This window comes from Leopardus geoffroyi, chromosome A2 (assembly GCF_018350155.1).
Source record: "Leopardus geoffroyi isolate Oge1 chromosome A2, O.geoffroyi_Oge1_pat1.0, whole genome shotgun sequence".
Taxonomy (NCBI): domain Eukaryota; kingdom Metazoa; phylum Chordata; class Mammalia; order Carnivora; family Felidae; genus Leopardus; species Leopardus geoffroyi.
The window spans coordinates 58,994,868-59,012,352 of NC_059331.1; the positions used below are offsets into that span (position 1 = coordinate 58,994,868).

At 64.5% G+C, this 17,485-nt stretch overlaps 1 protein-coding gene across 1 annotated transcript in view; it reads right to left on the minus strand.

The window, feature by feature from the left end:
- PLXNA1 (plexin A1) overlaps nt 1–16,589 on the minus strand; it is a 49,067-nt gene extending 32,478 nt beyond the window's left edge. The window contains exons 1-3 of the mRNA XM_045494034.1: nt 16,544–16,589; nt 9,922–11,179; nt 7,950–8,132 (exon numbers count right to left, since the gene is read on the minus strand). Of these exons, the coding sequence (XP_045349990.1) occupies nt 7,950–8,132; nt 9,922–11,106 (1,368 nt within the window). The 5' untranslated portion in view covers nt 11,107–11,179; nt 16,544–16,589. The remainder of the gene's footprint in view (nt 1–7,949; nt 8,133–9,921; nt 11,180–16,543) is intronic.
- Nucleotides 16,590–17,485: the final 896 nt, after the last annotated feature.

Sequence of the window (17,485 nt, forward strand, 5' to 3'; positions counted from 1 at the left end):
GTTTTTTTTTCCCCTGTACCTCTGTACGTGGGGGAGTCCCCTACATTCTGAGCTGAGGCACAAGGGCTGTCAGTGCCCCCAGAGAGGGGCCTGGCCCCAGCAACCTCTTGGTGCCAGGACCAAAAAACACTGGGCCACACACGCACCACCACCACGAGGCATCAACTGCCTGTTCCCACAGACAGGCCGGGGTGCAGTTTCACCTTCACCCCAGGCCAACAGGTCCTGGGGACCCAGGACACATGGTAGGGGGTGAGGGGGGGTCCTGCAAAGAGAGCCCTGTGCAGGGCCAAGGGGAGGTAGCCAGTGGCAGGTGGGCAGCCCCTGGCCCTGGGGCCTAAACCCCAGGCCGGCCCAGCCGGCTGCCCCCGCACCCATCACTGTGTGGCTCTCGCCAACTGCTGCGGCCTGGCCAGGTCAGCTGTCCGTCCAGCCCAGATCCAACAAAGAGCCCATTCTCTGTGCTGAGGGCGGGTGGGGGCACTGGGAGGATGTCTGGGCCATGCAGGACGCTTGCCAAGGCCGGCACGCGCCCTAGCCGCCCGGAGGCAGGGGGCTGCCCAGCTTGGCCTCTGCCCATCCCGAGATAACGGCCCTCGTGTCCCTATCTGTGGAATAGCGGTGCGCTGACTAAACCAGAGAGCAGGTGAACAGGACCCCAGGTGATGGGACAGGCAGAAGATGGGAGGACAGCAGCCAGTGAACCGGCTACAGGGCTGGGACCCCATGGGTGTCTTCCTCCTCTAGTACGTACAGTTGCCCAGCCTATTCCCAGCCCCCTGGGCAGCAGAGTGGTCCTGGGAGGGGCTGCCCTCTCTCCTTGAAGGAGCCCATCTTCCTTCTCCCGGTCAGGGCCGTGTGGCCGTGTGGGTGAACCCAGCTCCTGGGCCCCTCTCATCCCCTCACCAGCTGCCACAGGATTCCCCCCACCACCCCCGCTCCCTCCAGCTGGGGGCAGGCTCCAGACCCCTTCCTGGGACCATTCTCACAAAGGCCAGGAGGAATTTGATATTGGAAAAGCAATTAACAATTTCCTCTTGGCAGTACTTGGGTAATTAAAACATGATTTGCAGGAGGCCCAATGGCTCTAATTGGGCCAAACACACCTGGCGAGATTGGGAGGGAGAGTCCCAAGAATCTTGTCTTTTTCAACCCTAGCCCTCAACACAGAGGAAAGCGGACACCAACCAACATAAACAGTGGTCCTCTTTGACCCTTGGTCTCCTCATCTGCCAGCAGAAATCCACCTCACAGGGCTGTGTTAGAGTTCAGAAGCTCGTGGTTCCAACAGTAGGGGAGGAAAGACTGCTTGGAAAGCTGCCTGGAAACTGGGCCCCCAAGACTAGATGCTGCCATGAGGTCGAGGTGCACAACCACCCTGGGGAATCTGCCCCACGGCCATGGAGGCCACACAAAGCTGGGCCACAAGGCAACACAGATCACACGGCCTGAGCTTTGGCCCTACTGTTCTCTCCTTCCAGAATGCCCTTCCTGGAAGACCCCTCAGTGGGGCTGTTCTAGTCTCTGTACCCACCTGCCATGGGTTCCCACGCCCTGACCCCTTAGAGGACAGGTCCTGGAGGTCAGGGACCTATCTGTCCATGGGCGGGGGAACTACACACTGCAGGCAGTAACCCTAGACCTTCATGAGGCCACCTCCACCAAGCCAGGCCCACAGCTAGGCGCACACGGGGCTGGGCACAGGGTGGCCACTGCCTGCCTGTGGCCGAAAGCATCATGCTCGTCAAAGATGCCTAGACGCCCGTGCTGTGGCTAAGGCCTGATTGGCCAGACCCCGCAGGAAGGTGGGCCTGTAATGTAGGGCCAGGGGCGGGACCCTCCATGCATGCCTGTGGGCGACTGCTGACCACCGTCGGAGGGGCAGAAAAGCAGTGCTGGCACTGGTTCTGGGACAAAGGGCAGGGGAGTCACTAGACAGACCCAGGGCGGGAATGAGAGGCCCCTGCGCCCTCTGGTGCTATGGCCCGGAGAACCAGAAAGAGCATAGCATGTCGTCCCCAGGACACACACACGTCCCCCAGAGTACCGGGCAATACCACCAAAGGTTCCAGGGACCATGTCCTTGGCAGGAAGGGGCAGTGCCCCACAGTGACCCACGGGGCCCCACAGGCACAGCAACTAAGACATACGGGAAGCAGGCGGCCGGGACCCGTCTACTCTCCGCTAACAACACTCTGGAGGGTAGAACTCCACCAGGACCCAGTAACCTGCCCCAAGCATGGCTGTATGAGATCAACCACTCGGCCAGGCAGTACCACACCTAATTCTGGAAATGGCAACACCGACAGTCCTAGAGCTTCAGGACAGGAGGAGAAGAGAGGCCCAGCGGCCCTGCTCCCAGGTGGAAACTCAACAGCAACGTGGCCCTGCACGCGCGGAGCCTGTGCCACAGAATTCACGTGGCAGCACCACCACTGCAGACCCACAGGGAACAACGCTGGGCCTGCCCCAGGCGGGAGGGCCCCATGCACGCAGGTCTGCAGTACACGATGTCATCACGACACAGAATGGAGCAGGCCTGCCCACGACAGCACGGGCGAGCCCCACCAATGGCAATGAGCAAGGAAGACAAAAGACGACGTGCTACATGACCCACAGAAAACCCCAAACTGGCACAACAGCCCTAGGGACGGAGGTCAACCAGTAAAGTGATCCTTGGGGGAGGGAGCGACCTTCCCGGGGACAGGGGGCCTGGCATGCTTCCAGTGACACGCTCCAGGCCGCACACCCACAGCTGTGTACTCTCCTGCAGATACATCACAACTGAGAGTGGACGTCAGTCATACACTAGGCACGTGCAGGAGGCCGCAGACCTCCCTGCCCCACCCCCCGCCACGCTACAGGCAGCCGTGTGCTTGTGCTCAGGGCTCACGTTCCAGCATGATGAGGACACCCGCAGGCACGGTCACCAATGGTGCAGGCTGCCCCTTGGAGCTTCTGTGGGTCTCTAGAGGTCAGGTCACTGGGAGTCAAGGGCATCCCCCTGCCACACAAGATACAAATCCAGGGAGGTGGTGCCACTCCCTGCTGCTGAGGAGTTCGGGGGCTGGGGGCCTGGTCCTGCCCAGGATCTCTCTCGGGGCCAACATCTTTCCCCCAGCCCCTCAGGGGCTCCCCAGTCAGCCTCCCGCACAGACCTGGGCTGGGGGAGCAGGGACCCCTGCTGGACGCGCAGAGCAGGCTCTGGCCCAGGACAGGTCCCTGGTGCAAGGACCGGGAAGAGGCCCACGCTGCTCTATGCAGGTCTTGGAAACACCACCCGACTCCCAGGATCTCTGAATTTCAGCATCCTAAGGACAGTGGGGGGGGGGGGGGGGGGGGGGGGAGGGGAGTCCTAGGGGAATGGGAAAAGCATCCAAGGGGAAGCTTCTAGAGCCGTGAGGCCACTGGAGGTTAAGAGGTATCCCTGTCACTGGCAGCCCAGGCCCAGAGCAACCCACGCAGATGCTCAGCAGCTACCAGCACGGCTGTGATACTGCAGAGCCAGGGAAGAGCTGGGGCCCCGGGGCCCAGAGTGCTGCCGCCACAGCCGTGTTCCTCCTCCACTCAAGGATCAGCACACAGGAAGGAACGGCGGCCTCCCCTGGGCTTCCCAAATGCCCCCAGGAGGCACAGCCCACCCAGCGCTGAGGGATAAAAACCAAGGCCCCAGCAGGAGGGAGCTTTGCCAGGCAGGCCCCCTTGCTAGCCAGACTCCAAAACGGCCCGGCCCAGCCCTGGAGCCCAGCTGGGCGGCCATCCCGCGGGTCCCATCCCAAGGTCGGGCACCCTGCAAGCCAGTGATGCCACAGTCCAGATCCCCATGGTCATAAACTGGTGGCCCACGGCACCCTTAGGTTGACCCACAGTGCCTTCTAAAAGCCCGTCATTAGTTGCCAATGCTTAACAATAAGAAACCTCACACAAAATACGGATTTCCAGATTCTCTTGAAAAACCGGATGCTCAGGCAGACGGGGCACGCTTTCTCACCTGGCACAGCCACCAGAGCGACAGGGCTGTGTTCCTCAGCCCAGCCCCCGAGCCCTGCAGCAGGGATGGTGCCAGTACAGGGCTAGCCTGGCGGTGCCCCTCCCCCGGCCCAGGAGGCAGGCACTGTCCCCACTTCTGCTCTGCAGAAATGGAGTCTAAGAAGGCCTCCAGACTGCGGCGGGGCAGAGCGGGCATCCACTGGCAGGAGCCTGGGGCGGGTCCTCTCCCCACCCACGGTGAGCACCTGGACGGACTCAAAAGAACTCAAACCAGGGGCCACCCTGGGGAACTCCTGCCAGGGTCCAGGGGTCCCTGGTGGCCATTTGGGGCATTGGGGGGAAAGTAACACGCAGGACTGGGGATCTGGGGTATCAGCCGAGGACAGGCTGCCCCTGTTGGCGGGGAGGGAGGCAGGTGGCGGGCAGAGCCTCTGGGGAAGACCAGGGGAGTCAGGGAGCACTCCCAGCCAGCCCTGAACAGCTGAAGTTGGCAGGTCCTAAATTAATCAGCTACAATTTCACACAATGTTCGCTCGTTCTCATTCGGTGGGGCCCGGCAGAGGGCCAGCCGGGTCCCTAGAGCTCACCAGTTACTTCTTAAAGCCCAAGGAGACCCAGGCTTGGGGAAATTGAGGGTGTCTTGGGCTTTGTCAGTACAGCAGGCCTGCCCCCAGGTCAGCAGTGGGCAGGGGTCCCCGGGGCCCAGGCTCCAGCATGTGACGAGGACAAAGGACAAGAATCAGGGAGGAGGCAGTGCTGAGCTGGATCGGAGGGCACCCCGTGGCCCGCCCTGTCCTGGCTCAGGCCCCTGGACCAGAGCCACTCCCGCCCCCAGGGTGGGTCAGAACGACATGGTGGGAGAGGTGGGGGTGGGGGGTGGTCAGGAGGGAGAGGGAACTGGTGACACAGGCTGGGCCCCAGCTGAGGAGAGGCACGGTCTCCCTTCACAGTGGGTCAAGGCTGGAGGCCTGGCAAGGGGGCCTGGGGGAGGTTATGGGGCTGGGGCAAGCAGAATGGGACTGGTACCTCTTCCCCCAGCCCCCACCCTGCTCCAGACCTCCACCCGCAGAGGGGCCCCAGGGTGTGACATGGTGTTCAAAGGCACCATGAGCCCTAGGCAACAGGGAGGCAGAGAGAGCGGGACAGTCGTGCTCCCCACAGGAACTGGATGGAGCCGGACCTGTTCCCAGGGCGAGGCAGGGCCAGGCAGTCACCGGCTGATGCGCTGGGCTGTGGGAAGAAAGAGCCCTGAAGGCTGGCAGCTCAGGGCAGGAGTGGGCAGTGAGGGGCTCTTGGAGGTGGGGCTGCCCTAGACCCCGGGCTTCCTCAGAGAAGGGACACTGAAATCAGGGCCCCCGTTTCCTTTCCAGAGAACAAGGAAGGAGACTACAGTCATGAGCAAGGACCCTGGAGCCAGTAAGCCTGGGCACATGCTGCAGCCACCATATGCCTCAGTTTCCTCATCTGTCAAAAGGATGGCAGGGTTATTGCAAGGACTCAGAGAGGCAGCACCACAAGTGAGAGCTAGCTGCATGCCCGAATGGGACCACACACACACCAGGCTCTGGGCTTCTTCACGCTATGCTTGGGGGGACAGGCTCAGAGAGGCTACACAACCAGCCCCAGGGTCACAGAGCTCGCGAGGGAGAGAGCGGAGACCACACCTAAACTCAGCCATTTGTATGGGATTAAGGTGCAAACAACTGTCTGTGGAGCTGCCCAAAACCCCCCTTCAACTTGGGTGGGTGGGTGCAGGTGAGTGGTGGATGGGGCAAGGCTAGGGCATGCCTTCATGGGGGAGCCTCGAAACTAACATGGCTCTAATTCCCCAATGACGGGGCTCTCCCACCACCAGGCCAGCAGCCCCTGGGCACTGGGTCCCACGTACCCCTAAAAGGGTGCAGTCCACACACTCATGGTGCAGTGCCCAGCCCAGAGGGGTCCAGGGATGGAAGGAGCCAATGTCCAGGAAAGACGGGGCTCTGGGAGGCAGGTGCAGGGGTGGGTAAGGGAGAGAGCAGCAGAGGTTTTCTTATGAATGGGCCTAAGCCCAGCTCCCACTCGACACAATGGGCCTCAGTTTCCCCTCTGTGGGACCAGGGCAGAGAGGAAGGAGAGCAGGACCAATTAGACTCACAGAACTCCCACCCAGACAGCGGCCCTGGGGCAGGGGAGTGAGGCCAGAGCCAGTGAGGCAGCCGGGGAGGCTGGGCCAGACTAACCCGTTCTCCCAACCTTACAGGGTGGCCTGTGGGCACAGACAGTGCCTTAGCCAGCTGCCTGCCAGCCCACCCACCATCAAATGTGCCACTCCCAGCCCCAGGAGCCCAGCCTCCCACTGGGTGACAGGCTCCAGGGCGCCCTGCAGGAGTGTGTCCAAGCAAGCTTCACTCCACAGCCCTGCCTGGGGGGGCGGGGGCGGGGGCGGGGGGCGGTTCTCACTGCAGCCACACTGGCCCTGCCAGAGCACAACCCACCTGACACACACACACCCCCCAGGGGCTCTGCTGCTTCCTCCCCCAGCCCCATGTACCCTCCCTGGGGTGGGAAAAGGGGGTGCATGCTGGGTGGGGGCCCCACCCCTGGGAAGGGAAAGAGCCTATGCCCAGGCTGCAGACAGCACCCTTGACACTAAGGTAAAGAAAGTGGGTCACACTGGAAGACCAGCTTTGAGGGCATGGGGGCTTGCCCAGAGAGCAGCGGGGGCTGAGCTGACCTGCCACCCAGCCTCACTGGCTCGTACGGTGCCTGAACCCCGCAGCACCCCAGGGCACCCCATCCTGGGATGGCCTTCAGTCCACATCTGGGCTCCCACTGCCTCAGAACCACCCCAGCCCAGAGCCCACACATCCGGGTTCATTTCACAGATGGGAAAGCTGAGGTGAGCAGTTGGGCAGGGTGGGGGGGGGGGGTGTCCCTTCATAAAAATCTCAGACCCAGTGAACAGTGGAACATGATTCCCAGGGCACCCGTCGTAGCGGAGACAGGGAGACCCCCTCCCGCACAACCCAGCGCAGAAGCCGAGAGCAGGCAAGGCCCTTCTTGGTCCCAGGCCCAGCCCCCACCCACGGGTACACGCTGGGCGGGGAGCTGTGTCAGCACCAGGCCTGGGGACAGCTGTTATTTCATCTACCAGGCCCCGCCCCTGGACTGACTCTGGGGCTCCCAGACGCCCCCACCCTACAGTCACCCCAGAAACTTCCTCCCCAGCAGGCCAGCCCTGTGCTGGTCTGGTCCCACTCACCCAGCAAGTTGGGACTGACCCACAGGCAGCTGCTCTCAGCCCCCCTCCGGGAAGCCCTCCAGCGGCTGCTCCATGGCGGCCTCATGCAGCTCAAGGCTTGCTGGTGAGGGAAGGGGATGCAGGCACCACGCAGGCCCTGCCCCACGGCACCCCACCCCTCACCCTGAGGAGCCCTCATTGCTCTGGAGTCACAGTGCTCCCCCTGCACCCACCAGCGGTAGGCAGGGGCAGAGGGGTGCTACCCTTGCCCTGCCCTTGGCCTTGCTGTCTCCGCGCAGGGCGGGGGCCTCCCGCCAGCTCCAAAGTGCTGCCTCAGCAGACACTGGATCCCCCGGAGGGGAGGGGGCCGTGCAGGCGTGCCCTGCCCCCACCCCCCCACGGCCTTCCTAGGAGGTCACTGTGCGCCCTCAGAGAGCAGGGCCAGCATCTCCCCGTCCTGGGGGGCTGCAGGGGGTTGGGGCTTGGCCAGTATCTTCATGTGCCCTGACCCACCCTCAGAGCCCCTGAAGCCCAGCCAGAGCCTTTACACCTGCCGGACACCGAAGCAGCCCCACAGGAGGGGCATGGAAGAGGAGATACAGGGGAGCTGGGGCCTGCTGAGGACCCTCTCGGTTGCCACGCCTGGCATTGGATCTGGGCTTCCCGGCCCCAGAGCAAGGCTGTCTCACATCCCCAGGGCTCTGCCTGCCCCATCACCCCCATCCCAGGCCCTGACCTTGCGGATGCGGCCACTGCGCGTGCCGGCGAACACCACGGTGCGGCCCCGGTAGTCATAGGCAGCCACGGCGGTCAGGCCGTCGTCCTTGTCCACGAAGAGGGGCGTGCCCTCGATTGTGACTGTGCCCCCCAGAGGCTGGTTGAAGTCCTGCCCACAGAAATCGTCGTCGATCTGCAGGGGCTATGGGAAGGGAGAGGGTGAGACCCCGGCCCCGTGCAGCCAGTCTCAGGGGTCCGGGTGTCTTCTGCCTGAGGGCAGCGGGCATTGCAGCCAAGGCTGGCCAGCGCCCCCACTAACTGGGGTGAGGGGCGGGTATGAAAGACGCAGGGGCTCATGGAGGGTCCTGAGAGGGGCCAGGCTTGAGCCAGGCCGCACAGATGTGGCAGACCAGGGATTCCTGGACCTATTGGACAAACAGAGAAGCCAAGGCTTGCAAAGCAGCCCCTGAGGCCTGGTGCACATGCCCAGGGTGGGGCTCATCTCCCACACAGCTGCTGCACACAGGCCCCCTGGCTAACCTGTGGGTGGGAGGGGGAGAGCAAGAAAGGAAACAGCCTAGAGGAGACCAAGGAGGGAGAGCAGCCACCCTGGAGAGCAGGCCCATGGCACGGGGCAAGGGCCAGCCCCCAGGGGGCTGTGTGGTACAGGGAGGGCTTATTCGAGACAGGGAACAGGGAACACACCCAAAAGGCAAAGGCGGAGGTTGGCTATGAAGCGGTTACTGAAGGGACAGGAAGCGATCAATTCGTGAGGCTCCAGAGAAGATCGAAAGGGCCTGGGGGAGGGCAGGCTCCAGGGGGAACAGGGGGACAGCTTGCTCCCCTGAAGCAGGCTCAGGGTCTGAGGTTTGCAGCCTAACGCAGATGGAGTAGGGAACGCTGAGGTGGAGCTGGGCCGAGGGTCCCCAAGTGGTCCCAGGAGCAGAGACCTAGACAGGGCAGCTGTCAGACAGGGGGAGAGGGGATGGACCCAGCCACGGGCACAGGCCGTGAAGAGCACTGAGTGTGACCTCAGCAGGAGCTGCTCTTCCAGGCCTCAGTTTCTCCAGACGCATAACAGAGGTCAAATGCCTTCCCTGAGATGCCAGGGGAGGACGGACAGCGCGTCAGCCTGGCACATGGGGGCCTCGCTCTGGAGGACGGCCCCGTCCTGATGGGTGCCCCACTCCACCCAGGAGCAAACGTGACAGACAAGAGGTGAAAGGACCTTTGCCCTCCCATCCTGTCCTGAAAACAAACCAGTGTCACTCCCAGTATAGAGATGGGACAACTGAAGCCACATGTACCAGGCTTTCCCTGGGCCGCCCAATGAGCCAGAGCAGAGGGCTCCCACCTGGGGAGGTCACCTCAAGGTGCCCCTGAACAATGGATCCTACGGCCTAGGGGAGTGCATAAGATGCTCCCCATTACGCAGCTGGACGCAGGCTGGTCCCTTTGGGGCCTAGAGACAAGAGCCGTGGCTGCTGACCACCAAGCACCCAGAGCCCATGCCTTTAGGCTGCCCCAGAGTCAGGGCTGGTGCCCTCAATGCCACTACCAGGTGAAGCCAGAGGCCCAGAGAGCAAGCGCACACCCCAGAGCAAGGGTGAGCAGGGCCTCTCGACAGAAAACTAAGTGGGAAGACAGGTCTGGGACCCACACCACCCCAGTCTGGACCCAGCCAGCTCTGCCTCTTACTGGCACTGTGGCCCTGGTCACTGAGCCTCAGTGACCTCATCTGTAAAAGGGAGACAAGCCAGGGCAGCAGGCATCCGGGGCAGTGCGAAGCACATGGTCAGTCCTCTGCCCACTGCCTACAGGGGCTCTTGGACTGGTGGACACGGTCCCATCGCCCTGTCTTCAAGGAAGCAAGATGGCGGCAGGCACGAGCTGGGAGGCTGACGCCCCAGGAGCAGCCCCAACCCTCTGAGGGACGTGGGGCCGACGGCGGCCCTGCACAGGCGCCACGGATGGGGACGGCGCCTACTCACCGAGTTGATGCAGCCCAGCTCCTTGTTGAGCAGCCAGGGCAGCGACAGCTTGCCCTCGCCGCGGTAGCAGGACTGGATGCGCTCCTTGATCTTCTCCTTGATGGCCCTGAGCGTGAACAGGCACAGCACGGACTCCTTGGGTGGCTTCACACGGTTCTTCTGGCCCTGCGCGAACACGGTGAACAGCACGTCCTCGTCCTCGGCCAGGCCCAGCTGGCGGGCCAGGGCGCGGCCAGGCCGGCTCAGGTAGGCGTCCTGCACCAGGCGGTACTCCACGCCCGCCTGCTCGCAGCCAATGGGGAACTCGACGTACGAGTAGAACTTGGGGTCATCCACGCACAGGCGCACGATCTTGGAGGTGAAGAAGTGCTCGCCGGCGGCGTCGGGCGAGGTCAGCTGCGTGTCCAGCTGCAGGGTGAGGTAGTAGACGAACTGCTCGCTGCGGAAGCTGTACACGTAGTAGATGTCAAAGGCCGGGAACTTGGACAGCGTGTCCGAGGGGATCTTGAGCTGCGACGACACGAACTCGTCCTGGTACACAAAGCCGAACATGTCGGCGTCCTCCTCGTTGGCCATGAGCCGGCGGCTGGACAGCGTGGGGAAGTACTCGGACTTGCCGTCGATGGGCGTGCCCACGAAGAGCTTGGCCTGGCCCTGGCCCGGCGGCCCGGCGATCAGCACGCCGGCCATGCTGCCTGCCTCCCGCACGCTGGACAGGTAGTGCTCCTTGCGGTGGTGGGGCTCGCCCAGCTTGAAGAGGTCGTCCAGCCGCAGGAACTGGCAGATGCCCTGGGAGGCGCTGCCGCAGGCCAGCAGGCGGTTGGCGGCGTAGTCCAGGAGCAGCAGCTTGTTGACGTTGTCGGTGCTGCCCAGGCCGTGTGGGCACGACTGCACGCTGGGGGGCGGGTAGCACTTCTCGTTGTCCTCCACAGGCCCCGTCACGTGGGCCCGCAGCAGCGTCAGGTTCCCCGAGAGCTTGTAGATGCGGTTCACCGCGCCCACATACACCTCGCCGGTCTGCTCGTGGACCACCAGGTGGGTAAGGCCCCAGTCGCTGGCCGAGAAGGTGCGGAAGGCGGGCTGTGGCCCCCCACCAGCCCTGGGTGCCCCCGCTGCCGCCCGTGCGCCCCCCAGCAGCAGCAGCAGCAGCGGGAGGACCCGCAGGCTCAGACGTGGCAGTGACATGGCAGGCCGGGGCCGTGGGCCGAGGCGCTCAGGTCCTGCAGAGGCGGGAATCACGGGGCCGGGAGCCTCAGCCCTGTGAAGGAGAATAAGCGGGAGAGGGTGCGAGTGTGTGGGCACAGCCCGGATGCATGGGAGAGCACATACACACCCAAGTACACACGTGCATCCCATGAGCTGTGTGCGCCCAGCCCACGCGGGGACATCCCATGCTCCACCTCCAGGGGGCATGACTTAACCCACAAGGAGACACCAGAGGTGCAGACAGGGCCCCTCCGCAAACTGGGCCCTGCAGGTACGAAGAGGTTCACCAAGGGGTCCCCAAGACCAAGCCCGCGAGCACCACGAGTAGCATGGGACACCCACTGGTGTCCAGACATGTACCATCAATGCCTGGTCCTGCCGTTACCAGGCAGAGGAGAGAAATGGACCCAAGAGCAGGGAAGCAAGCGACGAGGGTCAAGGGTCCAGACTGGGAGCCTGGCTGACACCTCAACCTGGAGGCCATCACCTCCTGACTTGGAGTTTCCCCGTGCCCTAGGGAGCACCCCCTCCTCTTGCCACCAGCTCCAAGCTCCTAGGGTGGGTGACCATCTCTCTGCCTGAGGCTTGGGGGATACGTGCTCCCTAGCAGGCCACGGAGGCTCCCAGTCACAGGCACCACCCCCACGGCAGACAAAGATACTCGGGCCCATCACCACACAGAAGGCAGTTCACAGAGAGGGAGGGAGGCAGTCTGGGTCACCTTGGCCCTGGAGCCACTTGCTGGCTGACCCTGGCCCAGCCCCTTGCTGGATCTTGAGCCCTGCACTTCAAGAAAGAATCCAGAAGCGCTACACTTCCCACCCACCATCCCCATACCCCAGCCAAGAGGTGCCCCCCATGCTGCCAGCACAGCCCTGCCCCCTCCCAGGCTTCCTCTGCCTGCCTCTCAGCTCCTCCTCCACACCCTCAATCCCAGGAAATAGGAAGCCCTCCAAGAGGAGGGGGGTGGCTCCCCAAGCCTGCCCCTCAGCAGTGGTCCTATCTCCCCAGTCTGAGAAGCCCAGAGGCTGTCGTCCACCTGCCAGAGGCTCCTCCCTCCCATCAGATCGCGTTCCCAACTTCCTCCACCCCCACACCAGGCTTCAGGCATCCCCACTTACACTTTCCAGGTCACATTCTCTGCTAAGGTCCATCAGTGTCATCCCCAAAGTCTCCCCAAAACTGCCCACCCCTCTCCCACCTGGACAAGCACAGCCCTTGGCCTCACCTGAAACACCCATCAACAGCCCAGGCCCTACACAGTAGCCTGGGCCCCATTTCTGAAGTGCACATGAGATCACCGGCCCCCAAATCCTACCATGGACCCCCGCTTCCTCTACAAAAGTCTCCTCTCCTCCTGGCCCGGCCACTGGTAGGTGGCCCTGACCGGAGTCCCTCCTCTTTCCCAGCCTCAGTTTCCCAAATTAAAATGACAATAGATCCTCTCTCAGGGACAAAAGCGGGAAGGTTGGAGCATGCTCGAAAGGCGCCATCAGCAGGAGAACCCTCCTGGTGTTAGTTAGGAGGGGCCCTGCCCTGGCTCCTATAGACCGGCAGCCCCATTTTACAGGTGGGGAAGCTGAGGCCCCAAAAAGATAGGTGTCCTCTGCCAAGTCCAGGGCAACGGGCCAGACAAGGCCTGTTGGGCCCGGGGCTCCCACAGCTGCCCCTGTAGCACAGGGCCCATCTGCTCTCAGCCAGGCCTTTGGACTTGCTGTCCCCTCTACTGGGATGTCCTTCCCTCCCCTGCCCATACACGGGCTCAGGTCTCAGCTGTCTGCCCTGACCTGCCAGCCAAGGGCGGCAGCCTCTTCCTGTCAGCCAGTTACTCCGTTTTAGTTTGCAGCGCAGGGCTCGCTCACGGTCGTTACTTATTGTTCCCCAACTTGTGCTCTTCCCACAGGAATGGCAGTTCCATGAGACGGAGCCTGGCTCCCCGCATGCTCCCAGAGCCGGTGCCAGGGCCCGATGCTTGTGAATGAATGCGTAAATGAACAGGTCCCGGGCAGAGCAAGGCCTGCTCCTTCACCTTGGCCTCAAGTCTCCACATGTTCCTGGGCCGAGTCAACACCCGCACCCACCGCTTGGGTGGGGAAACTGAGGTTCAGGGAAGTGAGGAGGTTAAGCCAGGATCCCACAGCAAGAGGACCAGGTCGTGCTGCCTCGAAGGACCCTCGCAGCTTGCTGTCACCTGTCCTTCCTTGAGGATTTTCACTCAGACGTCACCCCAAGAACCATATAGCCACCTATGCTGGCAGCCAGGAGAGGAGTCCCCAGCCCCTCCCCCACGCCCGACCCCTGTCCCCAGCACAGGAGCCCAAGCAGAACAGGAGTCGGGAGTCAGAGAACAGGCTCCTCACAGTGTCAGCGGGGCCTGGGCTGAAAGCTGAGTGCATGTGAACTCCAAAGAAAACATGAATCACTCACCGTTTATCAGTTCAAAGCAGGCCTGCAATTACCAGGGGCTGGGCTCTCCCCTCCTCCGGGATAATTATACACGTCTTAATGCAATTACGGGCCCTACTTTTTATATTAAACAGGAGAAACCCGGCTGAAGAAGCCACCAGTCAAACTCCAGACTGGCCCTGGGCCCATTTCCACCCCCCACCCCCGCCCCTCCCCAACAGGGGCTGCTAGCAAGGGACTGGCCAGGGTGGGTGGGACTGCCAGCTGGGAAAGGGGGATCCCAAGTCCAGGGCTAGGTCCCTCACATCCACCATCTCACAAGGGCCAGTGAGGACATTTAGGTCACTTCCCTTATCTTAGAGTTAGGGAGTCCAGGGTTTGGACAGACCCAAGGTCACCTGGCAAGACAAGATGAAATCCCACGCTCCCACAGAAACCTAGATGGCCAGCTGACCTGCTGGGGCTTATGTCCCACAGACCTCTGGTCTGCCCAGAAAAAAAACGCATTCATTCCAAAGCCGGGTCTGGGTACTAGGGAGGACTGTGCTGGGCTGGGGGAGGGGAGCACTGACAGATTCTGGGAGGGCATCTGGGAGGGGAGCAGAACTGGCCACCCTGGTCTGGGGAGGCTCCTCCGGGGGGCCTCTCCACCTGTTCTAAGAGAACAAGGCACACTGAGAGCTGGTGGGAGGAGGCATCTTGGGTGGCAGAGCAGCAAAGAGTCCAGGCCAGGGACTGGAACCTGCTGGACCATGCAGAGGGGACAGTGAGAATGACTGCAGCTTCTCGGCAGGGGCAGTGGGCTGTGCCGGGGGCCCAGTCTGAACCACCCTGGGAAGGGAGAAGCTGGACTGGTGTTGGGTGTGCCAACTGGGGGTTAGCCAGGGAGACAGAGGTCAGGACAGAGGCAGATGGGAACACAGCACAGTGGGCTCCACTTGTGGACAGGATGGGCTTGGCCGCCCAGCAGAGCACGGAGAGAGCAACATCCCCTTTCCCTCTCCAGGGCCCGGCAGCCACCACCACTCCTTCTTACCCTGAGAAACAAAGGCCTTCACAGCCCTCTTCACAGAGAGAGAGCCTAATCTCCATGCCCTCCCACTCTGGATCATTCTGGGACTTGGGCAGGTTGGGCCATGGGGGGATGGGGAAGATACTGCCCTGCCATCCTGCCCAGAGGTACCCCATTAGCAACCAAAGCAGAGAGCTATACTGTCACCCACCTTCCCCCAACAGAGGCCCTGGGAGGCTGTCCCAAGCTGTCCTGCTCTCCCACCAGACAAGTCCTATGGGATCAGGATCTGGAAGCACTGGAGTCCTGCTTACAAAAAGTGCCCACCACTCAGACCTTCTCTTGGGGTGCCCTCCCCTCCTGGCCAGCTGCTACTGACACAGGGACCTTCCTGGGGGATCAGAACACGCAGGCAACAACCTGGGGGCACAGGAGCCCAGCAAAAGGGCTGCCTGCTTCGTCCACAGCATCTCATTTGTCCCCCACCTTCAAACACACACCTCAGCCACACAGAGGCTTGCCAGGCCTCCGCCTCTGCTGAAACGCCCTTCCTGGGCCTCCCGGTGCCACCCTCCCAGGCTCATGTGCAGCCTGGCTCTGAAGGGGAATCACTGGTTTTCTCATCTGCCTCCGGCATGGGACTAGCTGCTTCTCAAGGACTGGGCAGAGTCTCGGCTGCCTAGTGCAGCACCTGGTCTCTCCGGCACACCCCAAACCAGCAGGGAGCCGAGGAGACCTAGGGCTTGCTCCCCAAGGGCCAGAAGAGCAAAGACTGAGCCCCACCCCCCTCCCCCCAGACCCAGAGAACCGCCTGGGCATGGAAAGAGGTGGAGCAGAGTAAGCCGCTGAAGCCCCGGCGTGGGGGACAGAGGCCCGGTCCACATCCCCCCCAACACACACACCCCTTTCTTTCAAGGGGCGTGGCCCCAGCACCCCACAGATGAGTCAGGGGCAGTTCTCGGCTATAAGCAGCCACTGGCGCCCCTATCACCCCCCTTTCTCGGACTGCACCTGGGATCTCACAGCAGGCACGGGCCTCCCTTGGAGCCCCGCTCCCCCTTCCCCAAGGCAGCCCAGAATCAGCCCCGCCGCCCCCAGCTACGCGGCGTACCAGGCCCGGGACTGTCCAGGAAGCAATCGGAAGCCTCCGAGGAAAGCGGGCTGACCCTGGAGAGGCCCTGGAAGGGGGAGGCTGAAGAGGCCCGAGCGAGCGGGGCGGCCGCCCGGGCGGCACCCGCACTGCCCCCTCCCAGCCCGAGTGAGCGGCCCTGCGGGCCAGGGGCGGACACAGCGCCCGTCTCCCGGCACCTCGGGCCAGAGGGGGCGGGGGCGGGCGTCGGTCCCGAAGAAGCGGCTCCAACTTCCACCCCAGCGCCCTGAGGGCCAACAGAGGATGGAGCCCCGCAAGACCTCCTCCGGCTCCCGCGGCCCTGCCCAAGCGGCCGCGCAGCCCGGCCCGGGCCTGCCCAGCCCGGCCCGGCCCTGCTAGCGGCCGTAGGTCGGAGTGCGCGGTCCAGCCCCGGGTTCGGCCTGGGCACCCGCAGGGCCCTCCCGCCGGGGCCGCCGCAAACTTTCTCTCCTGCCTTTGAGGAGGGGGCAGCGCCGGCCCCCGCCCCCGCCGCGCCGCCGGGAGCGCTGCCCGGCGGAGCTCGGCGGGCCGGGCCGGGCCGGGCGGGCAGGGAGAGGCCGGCGGCGCGGGGCCTGGGGTCGCGGTCCGATCCCGGCCGGGCGGGGACAGGACGAGCTCAGCGCCGGCGCCACGGCCGCGCCCGGACACACGCGGGCGCCGGGCCGGAGCCGCAGGGACACGCGGACCCGCGGACACGCGCGCCGCAGTCCTCCGCGCACACCCCCCGCTCGCGCGGCCGCACGCCCCGCGCCCCGGCCGGAGGCCGCTCTGCTCCGGCCCGAGGGCGCCTCCCACCCCGGCGCGCCCCCCGCCCGGGACCCCCACCCGACCCCATTCCGCGCCGCGGGGAAAGTTGCGCGCCTACTCACGGGCTGCCCCGGGGCGCGCCCCGCCGCCGGCCATCGCCGCGCCCCGCCGCCCGCGCCGCCGCCGCCGCCCGCCCCGCCGCGGGGCCGCCGAAGCCGCGCAGGCCGCCCAGGCCGAGGCCGCCGCCGCGCCCGGGCTCCGCTGCGTGGCCGCGCCGCCGCTGCCCAGCATGAATGGGGCGCCGAGCGCCGCGCGGCTGCGGACCGGCCTCGCTCTCGCCGCCCGCGGAGCGCCGCGCCGCGCGCATGCGCTGCCCGAGGCCGGGGGGGCGGGGCCAGCGGGGGCGGGGCGGGCGCACGGGGGCGGGGCCGCAGGCAGCCTCCAGAGGGCGCTCTTCCCCGCGCCGCGCGCCCGCCGGGGCCCACCTTGCGCCTTCAAAGGGCGATACAGTCGTCCGCCTTAACGGCTCGGCTCCGGGTCCGCGGCGGAGCGTCCCCCGAGCCCCAAGTGCCCGGCCCGTTCTGAGCCCGCGTGCCCAGGGATAGGCCCGGCCTCTGTGTGCCAGGCCTAGGACTATAGCCTCCATTCACACAAGGGTAAACTGAGGCCCGCGTAGGGAACGCGCCTTGCCCCGGGACCTGCAGGGCCGTGGGTCCCGACCCTCGGCCTTCCGCAACCACAACTGTTGGGTGGGATGGGCATCCTCGCGGGTGAGCGGAACGGCGTCCCCTGCTGACGGGGCCGCAGGACCGCTCCGCTCGGGGGACGTTCAGTCGGAGGTCCTGAGGTGGGGGCGTGGCGGGACGCGAACCCGCGGTTCCCGGGACGCGGCCGGGAGGGCAGGGCTGTGCGGGGGCCGGGGCTGGCCCGGCGGCGAGCGGGCGATCGCCCGGGACGGAGCTCGCACAGCGCTGGGTGGCGGCGCGTTCCGAGAGCCCCCAAAGGCGGGGGCCCGGGAAAGGCTGCCCCGCGCCCGGCACCAGGCCGAGAGGAGGCGCGGTGGC